The 17,966-nt window shown below is 43.4% G+C and overlaps 1 protein-coding gene across 3 annotated transcripts in view; it reads right to left on the bottom strand.

Moving 5' to 3' along the window:
• LOC147010871 (ribosomal protein S6 kinase beta-2-like) overlaps positions 1-17,966 on the bottom strand; it is a 66,532-nt gene that overhangs the window by 11,782 nt on the left and 36,784 nt on the right. For all 3 annotated transcript variants that reach the window (XM_085859704.1, XM_085859705.1, XM_085859707.1), the window contains exons 8-14: positions 16,849-16,939; positions 16,544-16,634; positions 7,365-7,472; positions 1,922-1,984; positions 1,614-1,691; positions 1,148-1,255; positions 856-968 (exon numbers count right to left, since the gene is read on the bottom strand). In XM_085859704.1, coding sequence (XP_085715830.1) covers positions 856-968; positions 1,148-1,255; positions 1,614-1,691; positions 1,922-1,984; positions 7,365-7,472; positions 16,544-16,634; positions 16,849-16,939 — 652 coding nt within the window. The remainder of the gene's footprint in view (positions 1-855; positions 969-1,147; positions 1,256-1,613; positions 1,692-1,921; positions 1,985-7,364; positions 7,473-16,543; positions 16,635-16,848; positions 16,940-17,966) is intronic.

Below are 17,966 nucleotides of genomic sequence, written 5' to 3'. Positions count from 1 at the left end.
ATACGTCTACATACGTCAATATGCGTTGGAAGTACGTTACACATAGGTTCAAAGCACGTTACTCATAGGTTAGAAATAAGTATGGGTATGCTAAGCATTACCTCGACGTGTTTCGACTTATGAGTAACTTACAAGTAACGTGCCTCGACGTGTGTCAACGATCGCATAACGTGCCTCGACGTGTGTCAACGATCGTGTAACGTGCCTACAACATGTTACTCATAGGTTATAAATAAGTTTTGTGTACGCTAATCATTACCTCGACGTGTTTTGACTTATGAGTAACTCACAAGTAACGTGTGTCGACGTGTGTCAACGATCGCATAATATGCCTACAACTTATGGCCAGTGTAGCGGAACGTGCGAGTCGTACGCTGGTATACGTCGTAAAATTTCAAGCATGCTAAAATTTGAGGACAACCGCAAAGTACAACGATGAAAGCCAGCGTACTACGACATATGGCAGTGTTTTTCAGCAGGCTCTTAACGTATACAAAACTTACCCATAACGTATTCGACGTGTGCTAGCATTTTAGACAAATTTTTCATAAGTCGGCATACGCTGGCTAAATCGTCAAGGTGTGACAGAGCCTTAAGCGAACACACGGACCAAGCTATTCTTAACATCATCTATGGATGGATTGCCCACCCCCTTCCGCCTTACAGTATTTTATTTATTTTTTTATTTTCAGTTTCACATGTAAGAAACAAAATTTGGATCCTTCAATACTCAGCCTAAGACAGCCCATCAGGTTTCCTCACAATAGCAATTCACTAATTACATCAATTCGTATTCGGATTGATATATGCTAAAATGTAATGCAAGCACTGCAGAGCCAGATCACAATGGCTCACCTGATTGGAGTGTGAGGGGTACTGTTGAGCCTTCGAGGAGAGCGGCACTTTGGCTGGAATGAGAATGGCTCACGGAGGCTGTCAAGTACCGAGGGAGCCACGTACGTGAAACCCTACACGTTCCAGGTCATCACAGTTGGAATTTTTGCATCAAATATTATGGATCATTGCAGGTGTAACTGTGCCATGGCAAAAAAAATGAAAAGAATCCCCAAAGCACCGCTCCTCGGTATGTAAGTAATGAAGAGTTGGGCACACCAGTCTGATATATATACACAAAAATATATCATACCAAGAAAGCTTCGTTGGCACTGCTGCTGATGGCTGCACCTTCTGGGCTGTCCACTGGTGTCTGCTTGGTGAACTTGGAGTCAAATTGGCTGGCATCATCTTCTGACTGCTACAACATCCAACATTGTAAAATGAGGAAAACAGATGAGTGATTGAAACACAGAAGTCACAAACAACAGATAATTATAACTCGAAAGTGAATGTATTATTGGTGCAAAAGAAAAGCAAATAAGTTATGCTGTCCACATTCGATCTTGTTTCATGCTGTCTTCGTGTATCGATGGAGAAGTCAGAATATCGTTCAAAATACCCTGAAAGCCAGCTAGCCAGTATTGAAGCAGGTGAAAGTTATTTGTTTATTTAATTGGAAATATCCACAGGGCTTGTGAAAGGCAGATTAATGAAAAAAATGGATGCGATACATGAGTGGGTGTAAGGATAAAAAAAAAGAAAAGAAAAAAGTTTACCAGGCAGGGTTTGAAGGGAGGCTGAAGTTTTCTTTCTTGCAGTTCGAACCAGCAAATGTGCTTGAAAAAAGGATGTGCCTGAAACAAAGAAAGTAGATGCAATTGTAAAATTAGTGAAAAAAATTCACACAGCTTACAAGACACAAGAAACCATTCTTTCAATTAATCAGTTTCAGTTCCGGTTATAAGTTTAATCCACTTCCTTTCGAAGCTGCATTCAACATGACAATCACACCCTCATGGCATTCAATTTTCAAATCATGGTCCAATAGGTGTAACAGGCACCCAAAATTAAGGAACTCACTTACTTGCACCTCCTGTGCATCATTTGCTCCTCCTCCAAGCCGCTTTACTGGATTCCTCTTCAAGAGCTGCAGGAAAGGATGACTTGAGTACTGGCTTTGCATTTCTGGTATTTTTCCAATAAGACACGAGCTTCAAAAGCTCAAGAGACCACCTCTTCCATAAGCCTAGATTTTATGTCAGAAGGAAAACACTTCTTTATTGTCTCCTCGAACTGTTACATGTTACCGGCTCCTCCTTTTACCGCAACATGCCAACTTTCTCACCCTTAGCCTTTCATCATACTTGCCTATGTCTTCCACTCCATATACCTGTACTTCTTCCTTTCTCTTTTTTTGTATCCAAACTCGAGGCTCATTGAAGAATGAGGTGACAGACAGTAAAATAGTAACAGACTGACAATTGGGAAGGGGAACAATTGGACAAAACAGCCAAGGGAAAGAAGAAATAGGGAAAGAAAGGAGGAAGGAAGGAAACAGTAACTTGCATGTAAGAGGATTGGGTTAGGTATATTGCAGGTAGGTATGGAGGACAATAGGAGATGGTGGTGCACTGCCGACTTGAAGGAAAGAGTGTGATAGAACAGTCTCTGGAAGGCAATTCGTCTTCCCTTCCTTTCTGACTTTTTAGACTTGAAAATCCCCCTCACTCCCTTTTCATCTATTCTCTATTTGCACAGTCTCATGCGATTCATGGGTGAGCATTCTCCCAATGACTCTCGGTTTATTAAAAATGATCCACCCCTCTTTTTCCCTTCCTTAATATATATATATATATATATATATATATATATATATATATATATATATATATATATATATCTCTCTCTCTCTCTCTCTCTCTCTCTCTCTCTCTCTCTCTCTCTCTCTCTCTCTCTCTCTCTCTCTCTCTCTCTCTCTCTTTCTCTCTCTCTCTTTCTCTTTCTTTCTCTTTCTCTCTCTTTCTCTCTCTCTCTCTCTCTCTCTCTCTCTCTCTCTCTCTCTCTCTCTCTCTCTCTCTCTCTCTCTCTCTCTCTCTCTCTCTCTCTCTCTCTCTCTCTCTCTCTCTCTCTCTTTCTCTCTCTTTCTCTCTCTTTCTCTCTCTTTCTCTCCCTCTCTCCCTCTCTCCCTCTCTCCCTCTCTCCCTCTCTCCAACTTCCTAACATTTACCTTTTCTTCCCTTCAACTCCATTTTTCCTTGTCAGCTCTCAAACCCCTAAGGCCAAACTCTCCAACCTATCTCCTTTTTCAAAGTCCTGATTGCACTTTGTTAAACACAAGTCCTGATTCAAATTTCTGATTGCATTCTGGTGCTCTGCCTCACCACAACCAGCTTCACTGCAGACTGTACTTGAGACAAGCTAAAATGTCTGAACTTGGTGTTTGCCTTCAAAGTTTGTGTATAAAACCCAGGGCTTCGTTAACCACTTATGCCCAGGTACCCACTGTCCACTGGACTGTTTTTCTCACCTGAAAAGGGAGAGAAGTTTCTGTCCAAACTTGACTCTGCGTCAATGATGCGACCAGATGGCATCAGTGCCCATGTTCTCAAATCCTGCTCTGCTGCTCGTCGTGTCTCTCTTGAACTCACCCTTAACCTTCGGCTGCATTTAAATATGCCTAAAAGTTATCCAGTCAACTCCAAGCCAGCAACCCCAACCGTCAAAGACTGTTATTCTCAAAAGGCCTGATCTCAGATAATCAGTTTGGATTCCATCCCAAGCACTCAACGTTAGATATGCAACACTTTTTTCAGAGATGGATGGATGGATGCCTCGAATTATAAAAACTCACGGCTGTCTCTCTGAACACATCTCGGACATTCAATAGTCTGGCACCCTGCTTTGCTTGCCAAGCTTTCTCCCTGTGGAATGCAGGGCCACCTTTTCCCTGGCTCATTTCCATCACCCTTGGTCTGAGTTTATCACTCAATGGTGTCTTTTCATTTCCTCCGAGTAGAAGCCCGAGTGCCTCAACCACATCTTGAACGTTTCATTCCACATATGCTTCAATGATATGGGCCGAATTGGTTATAATTTCATGACTCCAATTCTCTTCGTATATAAAAAATTTTTTTTTGCAGAAACTTGCATTATACCGTCCCATACTCCCGTTCCGAAGACAGACTGGCAGCAGTTGCTTTCCTCTCCTGACCTGGAAATAATTAAGATGCTCACCTGACACTTGGAACCTGTCATTCAATACAGTCAAATCTTACCCTGTCACTTGAGAGCAGTGATTCTCAACCCTTCTTCTGTCATTTACCTCCTCGGCTTGATGTATTTCGCCCTTTACCCCCTTACTCCCATGCAAAAAAATGCATTGCCGGCATAGAGGCACAGAAAAAAGAGAAGATGGAACAACTTTATTATTTTTGCACAAAATAAACTTTGATAAAGGAAAAAAGACAAACAGTCAACTTATATCAAACAAGATCAAAAAAAATACCAGAAGCATTATCAGTGGGAACTCTGCTGATTCATTGAGTCAACCAGTTTATTTATTCGAGGAGTTGTTGATGACAACGCTACCCTCATGTCGTCATCGGCTTTCAGGTGGTTCCTTGCCTTTGTCTTCATTGCTACTAAAGTAGAGAAACCTGATTCACATAGATATGTGGTGGCAAAGGGAACAAGCACTTTGAAGGCTTGCTGAGTAAGAAGTGGGAATGAATCTGTGACTTTCATCCAGAAATCAACACCAACTCTGTCAAATTCTTCCTTAAGAACTAGCAGAGGACTGAATATCAATCAGCTCCTCTTTTGCTGGGTTGTCATCTCTCATTTCTGACAGATCAGTGGAAAAAGGTCTTAATATCCATATTTCTGTAGGTATCATGTCTTCTGGAAAGTAGCCCGTGAAATGATGCTGCAAGATGTTCAAATGTGCTGTGATGTCTTCATTTATTTCAGGTAACGCACCAGGTTCTTCTCTAATGGCCTCATCCAAGTTTGGATTTTTTTTGGTGAACTCTTCATGCCCATAAATCCAGCTTTGTTTGCAATGCTTTCATATTTTCACCTGCTTCAACAATGGTTACTGATTTTCCCTGGAGTTGTTTGTTGATTTGGTTAAGATGGGTAAATATATCTGAGAGGTACCCTAAAGAGGTGATGAACTTTGAATCAGAAAACTTTTCCCACAGCTTTGAATTCCGGTCACGAAGTAAAATCTCTACCTCAGTACGGAGCTCAAACACTCAGTGAAGAATAAGTCCACGTGAGAGCCACCCCACCTCAGTATGAAGCAAATGAATTGAATGCTCAGAGCCCATCTCATCACAAAAAGCTTTGAACAAGTGGTGATTCAGTGCTCGGGCACGAATGAAATTAACAGCCTCAATAACTTTCTGCAAAACCATTTTCAGATTTTCAGGAAGAGTTTTTACAGCTAATGCATATCTGGGAAGAACACAGTGCATTGTTATCACATGGGTGCCTTTTGTTTTACAAGTGCAGTGAAGCCTCATGTAACTCTCATCATGGCTGGGGCTCCATCACTACAAATTGAACCAACTATGTCCCATGTGAGATTGTTCCTTTCAAAGAAGTCTTCTATTTTCTGCATTATGTCAGCAGCCTTTGTGGTTTGTTGGAGAGTTTCACAGAAGAGAAATTCACCCTTCAGTTCTTTTCCACATATGTACTGGACAAAAATAAGCAGTTAAGTAAAATTAGAAACATCAAAGGATTCATCAAGTTGCAAAGAAATTTATGCTGGGCGAGATTTGATCTGTTCAATAACTTGTTGACAAGTATCTTGAGACATTTCATGAATACGTCAGTGAATTTTGTCATTAGAAAGGGGAATGTCTTGAATCTTCTGTTTTGCTTCATTCCCACATACATGTTCAACCATGTCTAAGGCACAAGGTTTAATCAACCTCTCGGCAATGTCGTGAGGTTTCTTTGCCTTTGCTATTCGCTGTGCTTCGTGATAGGAAGCTGCAAGCATTGGTTCCTTGTTAGAAACGAAGCCATGTTTGGGCAGTGTTCCTGCAGCCTGAAACCTAGCTCTCTTTGCCTCAAAGGTAGTGTGGTCATCAGATGTATGGGCAGGATGTATAGCTTCCAGGTGCTGTTTTAGTAATGAAGGTTTCAATGAGCTATTTCCAAGAACTTTTGAGCACAGCAGACACTGAGGCTTATCCACGCCATCTTCAACAATGAAGTCAAACCCATATTGTACATATGAATCCAGGTATGTACGTTTTTTAGACATGCCAAAATCTGAAAAAAAAATAATCATGAATTAATTATAATGTAACATTTTTCCATTCACTGAATTACGAAATTGACTTTTTAAATAATAATTAATTCGACACAGACAACACAAACACACACACACTCGCCTACGCACATTGATTAGGCCTGAGTGAACACGTCCAGAACGAAAACCGGACAGGATCGAGACTCTGTCTGTGTCTGTCTGTCTCTCTCTCACATCAATTTTCAAAATACATACACAGGTATTTGTATTTTTTTGAATATTTAACCCTAACCTAAATTTTAAATAAATACATTTAGTGAGTATTTAATCCTAACTTACATTTGAGTGAGTATTTAACCCTAACCACTAGCTTAAATTTTAAATGAATAATTTTATTTACGTATTTGTACACACATTTGATGAATCAGCGATCCAAGTCCGCGATCCATGGCCTTTGACTCAGGCCATGGAGGATATCTATACAATTTTGTCAAAAAACTAATGCAGAAAAAATTACCTATTTTTGGCCAGGTGCAAAAAAACAGGTAAAAACTTATTTAAAACAAAAAATAAGGCCAAAAATCAATTCCAGACCCTCAACACCCACCTCCCCCCCAAAAAAAATTTTCATAAGAAAAAGTAAATAAAAAATAAAAAAAAGAGAAAATTGTGGTGGGGGTTTTGATTTATTTGAGTCTGTATGATTTGGTGTCTGTATACAGATTTTTGAGTCTGTATGGAATAATTTGTATGGAATGTGAAAGTCTGTATGCTATAATGTATTATGTGTTGTCTGTCTCACATCACAACGATAACAGTGTTATTGATTTTGTCTGAAGTTGCTAAGAAAATCGTCATGAAATGATGTATCAAATAACAAAAACCGATGTGATATTTTTTAAGTCCAAAAAGGGCATAACTCTGTGAAAAATTGACGAAACGCCCTGAAACTCGAATGTGTTGTGTACCTTATCATAATAAAGCCATGTACCAAGTTTCAGTTTAATATGTTAAAGGGTATGGGGAAAAATGTCTGACAACCCACAGGTGGGAAGGACGGACGGACGATGAGTCCCCTCCGGTGAAACATGCAGGGGACTAATAATAAAACAGCTCACTTTACAGCATTCCATTTTTAGGCAAATCTCAGTATGGAGATAAATATGCAGCCAAAGAAAGAACAAATAATTTTTAAATCAAGTGAACAGTAACATTTATTATGACTGTTTTTTGGGTGGGGTTTTTTTTTGAACAAAGCTACCTTTTTGAGCAAGTCACAGGCATGAGGCGTGATGTATGGTGGTAAACGCAATTTGGCGTTCAGGATTTTCTCTGTAGTTTTTTTTCTGTTTCGTGATGTGAACGGAGGCTGAGGGAACATGGTAGAAAGATGGAGTTGAACAAATTATCTGAAGAAATGGTGTCAGGATGAAAACCCACACTTAAAGGAACAGGTTTGAATCCTATTTGACACTAACATGTCATTCAATGTCATAATTCCCTTGTACTTACTGAAATTAATGTAGTTGTGCCATAAGCCTTATAGTCAATATAAGAATAAAACACATCTCTCATATTATCCATTCAGTTTCAGTCCCAGCAGATGGAAAACTCTGATAAAGCAACAACAGGTGATTTGAAAATGTATCGGGAAGATACAGGAAACATCGATTTGGAGTTCATTCTCAAACATTTCTCAGACATTTTGTGTTTTTAGCGAGAAAAACAAATACTTTTGTCCCACCTGTTCTCAAATCCAAGAAGGAAATCGTAATTGACATTCTCCCCCAGCCATGGATGATAAATATGATTGGACTCCAGAGATACATTTCCATTATAATTGCCATATAACATGATTGGTTTATGTGGATTTATGAAGCTGTAATATAATTTTTTTTTTAACGAACAAGAACATTAAAAAGGAAACTGGTCACACAAGGATATACACGGAACTTTGACACAAGAGGAGACACATCAGGTCATCATCATTTTACCGATTTTAACAAACACCAACAGCCCATTCATCTTTTGATGAGACCCTCTCACAGATATCACAATCACTACACATGGACACACTCACCAATCTATGCCGAAGCTACCTCCGATTCCTACGAATGTCCACGTACCCCTCTATCCCCAATTATTTTAGGTACACGATGCCACGCCACTGATAAGTCCGCTACCCGTTGGGTTGTCAAGCAACTATGGATGCCGATTGAAAATGCCAAACTTGGCAGGATCCTCGCTCTAAAACATGTTACCTTTTCCGGTGGTTTGGCAATGTCAATTGGGGTCTGTACCATCAGTGCGTACCTGTCTATTTATTTTTACGGCTGAGCGGAATCGTGAGTATGCACCGACTAATTGTGCAGCCAATCAATGGGACAGAACTTCCCGTCTATCTAGTCCTGACACACTAAATCGAGCTGTTGTAGGAAAGGATGACATGAGCAGGCAGGAAATGGGTAACAGTTCAACATGCACATTTATTTATAAATACAACCAAGCAATCAATGCAATCAGTGGCATGTAGAATAATCAAACACGCAATAATCAAATGATAGTCAAAAAATATAGGCAGGCAAACCCAGATGAGGAAAGAGGTTACCCTTAGCACTTATTCCCCTTCAACAATCTTATCTTAACCGGTTATACACACAACATGGTGACAGCAGGATCATACTGTGGAAACTTAGAGAGAGAGGAAGAACAGAAGACAGAGGCAGAGCAGGGCATAGGTTCGGCCTTCGACTCACAGTGTCACACCTCGATTGATATGTGCCAATCCTGAAACAAGTAAGGAATGAAGAAAAGCAGAAAGGTGTAGATGCGATGTGTGCTTGAAGAGGAAAAATGTGAGGTGCGTATGGAAAGCATCATCCAAAAGGGTCAAGAATGAAATTACCGATAGTTCTTTTGGAATTGTGATTCCCTTCGTGAGTCGAGGTTGATGAATAGGGGTTCTTTAGAGGATAGCAAGAGACAGATAGTGTGTGTCAGTATGGAGCCATCTTCCCACACTGGGGACCTCCCGGCTTGTCTGCTCTTGCGAATCTGCCTCGTGCTCGCCTAGTCACAGCGTCGCCTGCTCAGCACTACTTGGTTCAATCTTGGCGCAGCTCCAGTGCGATTGGTTCTGGCAGGTGACTTCTCCTTGGCACGAACAGACAGGCAGGTTGTTGTGGGGGTGTGCAGCGCGTTCAACAGCTGAAAATGGTCTGGCATTCCACCCTTTAATTAGCTTGAATGGGGCAGAGAGTTGGGTGGGAGTCAGAGTGCATGAGAGGTGGAGTTCCAGGAAGCAAAGGTCACGGCTTGCTCCTTGACCTGCAACAGCACGTTCCCATCAATGCGCTCACAAGGCAACGCCTCCTTCGACTGTCAATTCGGCTCAAGTTGAGGTCCTCCCCGAAGTCAATGCTACTACTTTTTAAGCAGGTTTTCCCACCCAGCGGTCTTTCCTGCCCAAATGGGTTGAAAACGGGGCCATTGTTCTTTCCCTCGTCACCTGAATTTGAGGGTGTCTGTAGTACGGTGTCTTCTAATGTGGTTGTGTGTGGTGCTGTACGAGAGGGCTAATACAAGAGAGAAAGGAACTTTTTCGAATAGCAGGTTGCACCCGATTATACAAATGAAGACTTAAGTGATAATGTGGGAAAGAGAGAGGGCCGAATTGTGCTGTGTGGTGCATAAAATGGCAACCACCATATATGACATGATTAAAAGAAGATTCAAAATCAGGAATAAAGGAAGGACAGGAGGGGTATTTTTAACCACCTGAAACCATTCCACGTACAACCCTTTCAATCCTGACAAGTTTCACACTCTCACCCTCCAAAAAAAATCTCTCACAAAACCTCCTCTCTACTTTCTTAACAATCTTCTTGAGGAAGTTCAGTCACTGAAACATTTGAGTCTCACCCTTAGTCATGATCTTTCTTGGGCAAACCACAATTTAAAGTTGGCCTCCAAAGTCAGTCACCAACTGGGTGACTCCATCATGCAAGGTTCTACCTTGGTACATCTGAACTCTTATCCACCTACAAGGCCTTCATCCGCAACTTGATGGAGTACTGTTCTGTGTGTGTGTGTGTGTGTGTGTGTGTGTGTGTGTGTGTGTGTGTGTGTGTGTGTGTGTGTGTGTGTGTGTCAGTATTCTGCTGCTTTCCTTCATTCCTGTCTCCTCCATAAGTCCAAAACTATAAAACCTAGCAGCCTGAAACTTTGCATGCATAATAAGAAGACTACAAAGAAGTGCAAGAGTGAAAATTGGATGTTTTGGTTAATTAAAACACCCCCTTATAGGATAATTAACGGCCATATTTAATTATATCCTTCATCAGGAGATCCTCGGCCACCTTGCTGTCTGGGGTCTTCAGGCGTTTCCTCGGTAGCTTCGCAGGGGTCTGAAGCCGCCATGTTTTTTGGCCTGCTCAACCTTGCCATGACTTGGAACACTTCTGTGAGTGGAGTGAAAGCACTTCTGTGAAAGGCGCTTGCATGGCAACACCCACGAGGACCTGCTGGAGCAGCACAAGCCTGAGAGCTGGGGTATTGGCAAAACAACCATCCGGGTTGTTATACCGGAAGAGGGTAAAACAAGCACTCATTCCAGAACTTTCACAAGCAGATGAAAGCCCCCCTTCATCATCTATGCTGATTTTGAGGCTCTCATAACTAAGGAGACCAGGCTGGAGATCAACTCAAGCATGATCAACACGCAGAAAACACAACTCCACGAGGCCTGCAGTTTCTCCTACATCGTTGCAAGTTGAAATGGCCACACCGAGCCCCCAGTTGTCTATCGGGGCACCAACGCTGCAGAATACTTCCTTGAGGCTCTGCAAATGGAGGAAGCCAAGATCCAGACAGTCTTAGCAAACCAAAAGTCATTGCAGATGACTCCCCTTCCCCCCTCCCAGGATCTGTGGGCACACAACATAGCTGTGGATTGCCATGTTTGCAACAAGCCCCTGAACAGTGACTCTGACCTCAACCACTGCCACATTACAGGGCAATATCACGGAGCTGCCCACAATGCCTGCAACCTTAAACTGTGGCTGGATTCAAAAACAACTATTCTAGTAGTCTTTCACAATCTGCAGGGTTATGACTCCCACCTCATAGTGCAGGCAATCTCAAATTTTGATGGGCATCTGTCTGTGATACCGAACAACACGGAGAAGTAAATCTCCTTCAGCCTGGGGCAGCTGCGCTTCATCGACTGCGTGCAATTTCTGATAGAATCACTAGACAGCCTCACAAAAAAACACTCTGGGGATCTATGAAAACTGTAAAAAGACAGTGGCTTCTGTGAAAACTGCCAGGCTGACCGCCCTTGCAAGATGCAAAACATTGGTGAGGGTTGGGAGCACCAAGAGGCCTGAAAGGAGTGTAAGGGCAACTGCCACAAAAACTGTTGAACCTGACTTGCCTTCTGATAATGATGGCCCACAGTGTCAGAACAACAGCACACCTGATCGCACTTAAGCCTGTTTACCCTGATGAGTATATTGATAGCTGGGAATGCTTGGAGGAGCAGCTGCCACCCCGCGAGGCCTTCTACAGCAAACTCACAGGTGAGGGCATCAGCATCATGGACTACGAGAATGTTCAAATGGTCTGGACAACCTTTAGATGCCAGAATATGGGGGAATATCACGACCTATACCTTCATACTGATGTCCTTCTACTTGCAGACATCTTTGAGATGTTCTGCACCATGTGCCTCCAGCAGTACAAGCTGGATCCCATGCACCACTACATATCTTCAGACCTATCATGGGACACGCTCCTAAGGATGACAGGTGTTGAGCTCGAGCTATATGCCTGGTGTTGGTTTAATGCTTAGGGAGGTGGGCTTGGGATCCTTGGATCCTGAGTTCAAATCCCACTCGGCTGCCAGCCCCACCTTGCCCGGTCAACAATCTTTGATGACGAGATTGCGGCTATACAGATGCATAAAAGCAGGCTGGTGCTCAACCGTCCTATGTGGGGATGTCAATTCTAGACGTGAGCAAGATGCTGATTTATTACTTCTACTGCAAAGAGCTGAAGCAGGAGTGTGGGCCCTCGTGTGAGTTTCCCTACACAGATACTGACAGTTTGTTACTTGAGATTTAAACTGAAGACATATATGCAGACATGGCAGCCCACTCAGGTCTATACGATACGAGTGACTACCCTAAAGACCACCCACTGCACAGCACTGTAAACAAGGTTTTGGGTAATATGAAAGATGAGTGCCGGAAAATCCATCTCCGAGTACGTTGGCCTGCACCGAAAGATGTACTCTATCTTCAAAGCTGATGAGAAGCAGATAAGCAAGGCTAAGGGGGTGAAGAAGACTGTTATGAAGAAGCATCTCCAGCATGTGCAGTACAAAGAGACTCTTCAAGGGCAAGACCTTTCTGGCTACAAAGTGAAGGCCATCAAATTTATGGCATAAATATCAACAAGGTCTCCCTCTCACCGCTCGACACAAAAATAATGATATCAGGCAATGGCATAACGCTTGCCTATGGCCACAAGGATACCCTGCCAGCTGTTCCAGCAGCTCCAGCTCCTGGGGAGCTTGATGACTTCATTGATGATGAGCATCTCATGCAGTTCCCCTTATCCCAACCCTTGCTGTAGCTCTGTTGGAGTGAGCAGCTTTTGCTACAGTAGGTGGCAACATCATGTCATGAGAGACAACCATCAGCTACTCACAGACATACCCACAGCACAAGCCCTGAGAGCAAAATTGATGCCAGTAAGGTGCTAAATGCATTGCTATTTACCCGCTACATGTGGGCAACCAATGCAGACTTCTGTTCCGAGTTTGGTGGCAATGGTAAGGCCTAAGACATTTGCTCTACGGCGAGGATACGGCGGCCGTACGCCCTCTGAATTGACAGAAACGTGCGGTGGCCGCAGAGTTTCTGCGGTGGCCTCAGGGTGGCCCTACGCCGTTTGGCTATATTTTACAGGCCGTATGGGTCGCCGTGGAATTATAGTGTGGAGTTATAACTTTTTTCATTTCTACGTTCGCCGTAGCAATTCGACAAGCCGGAAAAAAAAGAACTGGTAAAAAAAAAAGAAAAAAAAAAAAGAACCCACTCGTTACCATCTGTCTGGCCACATGTTCACCTTAGGGCCCCCCTGCGGTCACCTTGCATCTGCCTTGAAAATTCTATGGCCGCCGCAGGAACGCCCTAAGGTCACCGTGCGACATCAAATAAAAGACCGTACGGCACCCCCACGTTTTCAGTCTCCACAATTTATAAATATGCCGTGCGGCTACCCGAAAAATAAAAACATATGTGACTGCTACATTGTGTGACCGTGGAAATACTGGGGCCACCGTATAATTGCTAGTGGCCGTAGATTTTGAAGACCCCACGGCCGCCGTGGCAAATGCGACTTAGGCCTAATGAAAGCAATGAGGACAGCATTAGGGGCATGCTGGCTGCAGATGCCATGGTGACCAGCAAGGAGAACAATGAAGACTGGCTGTTGGCTGAAGGTCTAGTGCTCTGGAAAGAGATCCTGACTGATGATGAGAAACAAAGAATTTGCAGCTGCCTCTCAGCCTGAAAGACAGAGGGCCACACCACAACCATAGAGCCACCACTTACAGTTGATGAGGACATGTCTACGAACGTATCTAGGGACATTGTTGACACTGATTATGTCTGATTGTCAGCAACACAGGTCTAGGCTGGCACGTGCCACACTGCAAGCTTGAAAGCCATTGCATCGAGAATAGGTGTTTCGCTGAAGCCTGTTCCAACACGTTTTTTTCCAGAGCTGTTCCAGTAGTTATATACCAGGACTTTGTATTAGATATTGTGAGCAATACTGGGAATGAGTGGACACACCTCAAGGAAATAATGCCAGCAAAAAGAGAACTATCCTTGGACCAGATCCATGAAATCCAGGCCCTCCAGGGGCATGACTCTGCAAAGCAAGTTACAAAGCGTTTCAGGATAGGCTTTGAGTGACTCCATAAGGTTTGGGAGAAACCTATATCATTAAAAAAAGAACTGCCCTTTGCCCAGATCGAGGAAATCCAGGCCATCCGGGGGCATGCCTCTGCATCACAAGTCACAAGGAGTTTCAGGATAGGCTATATAATGAGTGCCAGCTTGCTGGTACACTGTGTCGGAGTGGCGACCCATCCAGCATTGTGCCGGAGTGGCGACCCGTCCAGGATTGTGCCCAATAGCCAAGGAGACTGCTTAAGCAGCACCATTGCTCTGCACAGAGTATGGTCCCAATCTCCTCCGAAAAGCAGCTCAAAAAAGATTTGGGGGGAGGCACTAGCAGCTGGAGCTACTTTGGAGCAAGTAGTCCAGATAGCTGCTGTTGCTGCGGTTCCAGCTCAGTTGAAAGCCTGTCATCCCAACTCCGACAGCACTTATAGTGCAAGCACTGCTTGTGTGTCCGCTGCCATTGGCTCGACTGGGACCACTGTCATTGGCTCAACTTTTTTTCTCCTGACATTTAAACATCCTTGTAGCTCACTTGGTCAAAGAAACTTGGGAAGAGAGATTCCACAACAAGGCCTTTGCTTGTCTTTCTGGAGCCCACACTTTGATTTATTCTCTTTCGTGCATGATCATCTTTAAGACAGTTGCTGGTCCATATTTCAAATTTACCTGCTTTGTCTCTGTTATCTTATACATAGTGCCAATACGTAGCTCCCTCCATTTCAAAACCGCTTGCTGCTTGTGGATCTCCTGCTCGAATTTCTTGCTACTTATAAAAGTTTCATCTCTTGGAAATAAACTTGTGCTTCACACACATGTATATAAGCAGAGCTGCCAGGATGGTCTGCTTCCTTTGGCTGTACTTGATGCAGTGCTGCTGAATCTGGTAGAAGGCCGCAGCAGTGTCTTCTAGCACATTGCGGGGGAAGCAGTTACCCCAACACTCGTGATTGGGTTCATTATAGGCCGTGAACTTCGATATAACATACCGATGTTTTGTGTCAGCATATTTAACCGTGGTATATTTCAACATCCCGCTGGTAATAGGCAAAGCTGGGCCCCACAATGTGGAGTGGAGGAACAGCCAAACTCAAGCCAGTGAACGTCCGTTTGGCACATGCAGTGCACACACATCTCCCAGGGGACGGCAGTGCCCTCCAGGCCCTCGTGTGTAGTGCCATCTGTAGTGAGGAGGGTGGCACACCGAAGTGTGGCTTGAAGATTGGAACAAGTCAGAACCCCAGCCTGCAGGCCAGTGGTTATCCAAAGGAGGCCAAAGAAGACAGAGCAAGCCGCTTGAACTGGCTAGATCAAGTCTGGAGCCCGTTTTAAGAATCGTTTCAGTTTCGGTTTGGGGGACTGCCGAGGGGGTGGTGCAGGCCCCAGCCTTTGGTTTGCAAGAATGATGCTCAAAATGTTAAAAGTGGTGCAGAACCCCCATTGTTTATACTACTACTGTGAGTGTGTGTGTGTGTGTGTTTTATATACCCATTGCGGTCGCTAATTGTATGAACAGGAAATGATAGGAAATCAAAACCTCTCTCTCATATCCACATCTATTTGTTGTATTTCCTCCATTTCCGTGAGTCCGAATTTTCATTCAGGAAAAGAACAAGTATGGTTAACAATCTTGAAATTGCCACTCTTTCGTCGACATGCTGAAAAATGTCTAAAAGACGATTTGAATTAGTAATTTTGCGCTAGCAACGGCAGGTTAAACGTGCTCTGTGAGCAGAACTGACTCACTGTAAAACCACACACACACACACACACACACACACACACACACACACACACACACACACACACACACACACACACACACACACACACACACACACACACACACACACACACACACACACACACACACACACACACACACACACACACACACACACAATTTTGAAAGTCACGTATTGTTTTTGTTGTGCAGTATGATACACAAAATATGAAAATATGTGGTATCACATGGTTTGTCTTTCACCATGTCGTTCCTTAGAGGGTCGAGATGAAGTGTACTCATTGATTTTATACTGCTGCTCCTTGGTATGTGACGGACTCAATTAATCGTGGTAATTGCAGCCTGAACGAGAATATACGACAAATATTTTTAATACATTCTTCCTCGGGTAGTTATATTATCCTGAAAATGCGGTACTATAACGATCTACATGAGTGTTGTGCTTAGTAATAAGGTCAACTCCTTAGCATTGGACACCTCACTGCACGTAGAATATGCTGATGATTGTATACGAGCATGTATGATGAGAGCGATACACAGTGATGCAGTGAAATGTAACATGTATAATAACTGCAAGTGTTTGAACAACGTCGTGTATTTCAATTAAAAAAAAGCAATTGTATCATCAGCTTGAGAGAACCATTTTGTAGGTGAACCTTGAGTGTCATGTTCATCGTGAACAAGGTGCAACACAGAATGGACATAGCAGCAATGTTTACACACCGCGCCAGTCATCATGTCATACAAGAGGGTTCCCAGACTCCACCAATCCACTGCGCGGTTGTGTCCACGGCGTGTAAGGATCTCCGGAGCCCTGAAACATACAGTCCTTATTACACACACATACACACACACACACACACACACACACACACACACACACACACACACACACACACACACACACACACACACACACACACACACACAACAAATACAAATCAGGTGTCTGTGCTGTGTCACACAGCAAATACCACTTCCAGTATTTAAAACCTGTTCCAACAAATGCTACACAATGTGAAACTCACATGTACTCGATGGTTCCACAGAAGGTGTGTGTGACCGCTTCATCATGAATTGATTCTTTGCACAGCCCAAAGTCTGTCAATTTGATGTGCCCTGGAAAAAGGTGTTGATACAGTCCATAGAGTGGGACTTGAAAAAAACCCATGACCACCACCACCGTCACTGCAATCATAATATTGTACAACCACTGCCAACTCTGCATCCTCGTAATCTGTGCAATTTATGAAAGCTACAGACAAGCTTCTTCAGTGTTGTGCTCTTGTTCAAGTGCTCAATATAGAGTTCTATCCTGCAATTCTGGCAAAAAAAATCTTCAGCCATCTGTTGCAATAAATCAACAAGTAAAAAACGACAAAAAAAAGTCAGAGCCTCTTTCGTTTTAGTAATTTTGCTGGTAGGAGTTTAAGGGCGAACCCAGATTTATGAAAAACTAAAATGACCGCCAGTCTACCATTCGGCCATCTTTCATCAGATCACAAGATAAAATGAGGTGCATGTGTAATTATTATTATTTTTTGTGTATAATGTCGAGGCTCGTTATGAGAGCGAACACACAGAACGTACAACACGGGGGGCAGGAGACAAGAGGGGTGGGAGAGGGTAGGACAAAACAGTGGAGAACAGACATGAGATCTGTGGAAGGGAGAGGGATGGGGCAGGGTCCACAGGGTAAACAAGATGGACACTGCAGGGACTTTCAGGTTCTTACACGATGGAATTTCAGGAAGGAAAGCAGGGAATTTGAAGGAGGTGGGTCTGGGGTGGATTAACGGGGGTAGAAGAGATCGTGGTTTTTGTATGGGGGACGATAAGAGGTGGTGGTGAACTTCTGTTTTGAAGACCTGAAGGGAAGAATGGGATTGAAGAGAGTGTGGGAGTTTGTTCCAGAGGTGAGGAAAAAGAGCAATGAAAGAGTGAAGGTGAGCAGTGATTCTTGATTTTGGTAGTTTTACTAGAAGGGGGTTGCTGTGGACCTTGAGCGCCCTGTGGAAATATGGAGGGGGGGGTGACATATCGCAAACAGAGCAGGGGAGGGGGTGAGACCAGAGAGGAGATAGAATAAGACAAAGATCACTGACCTGTCTGCGGTGAGAGAGGAAGACCCAAAGAATCAGCCTCA

The sequence above is a fragment of the Eptatretus burgeri genome, chromosome 16 (assembly GCF_056783735.1).
Source record: "Eptatretus burgeri isolate ZD-2024b chromosome 16, Ebu_testis_v1, whole genome shotgun sequence".
Classification (NCBI taxonomy): Eukaryota; Metazoa; Chordata; class Myxini; order Myxiniformes; family Myxinidae; genus Eptatretus; species Eptatretus burgeri.
This window is presented reverse-complemented; position numbering and strand designations above follow the sequence as displayed.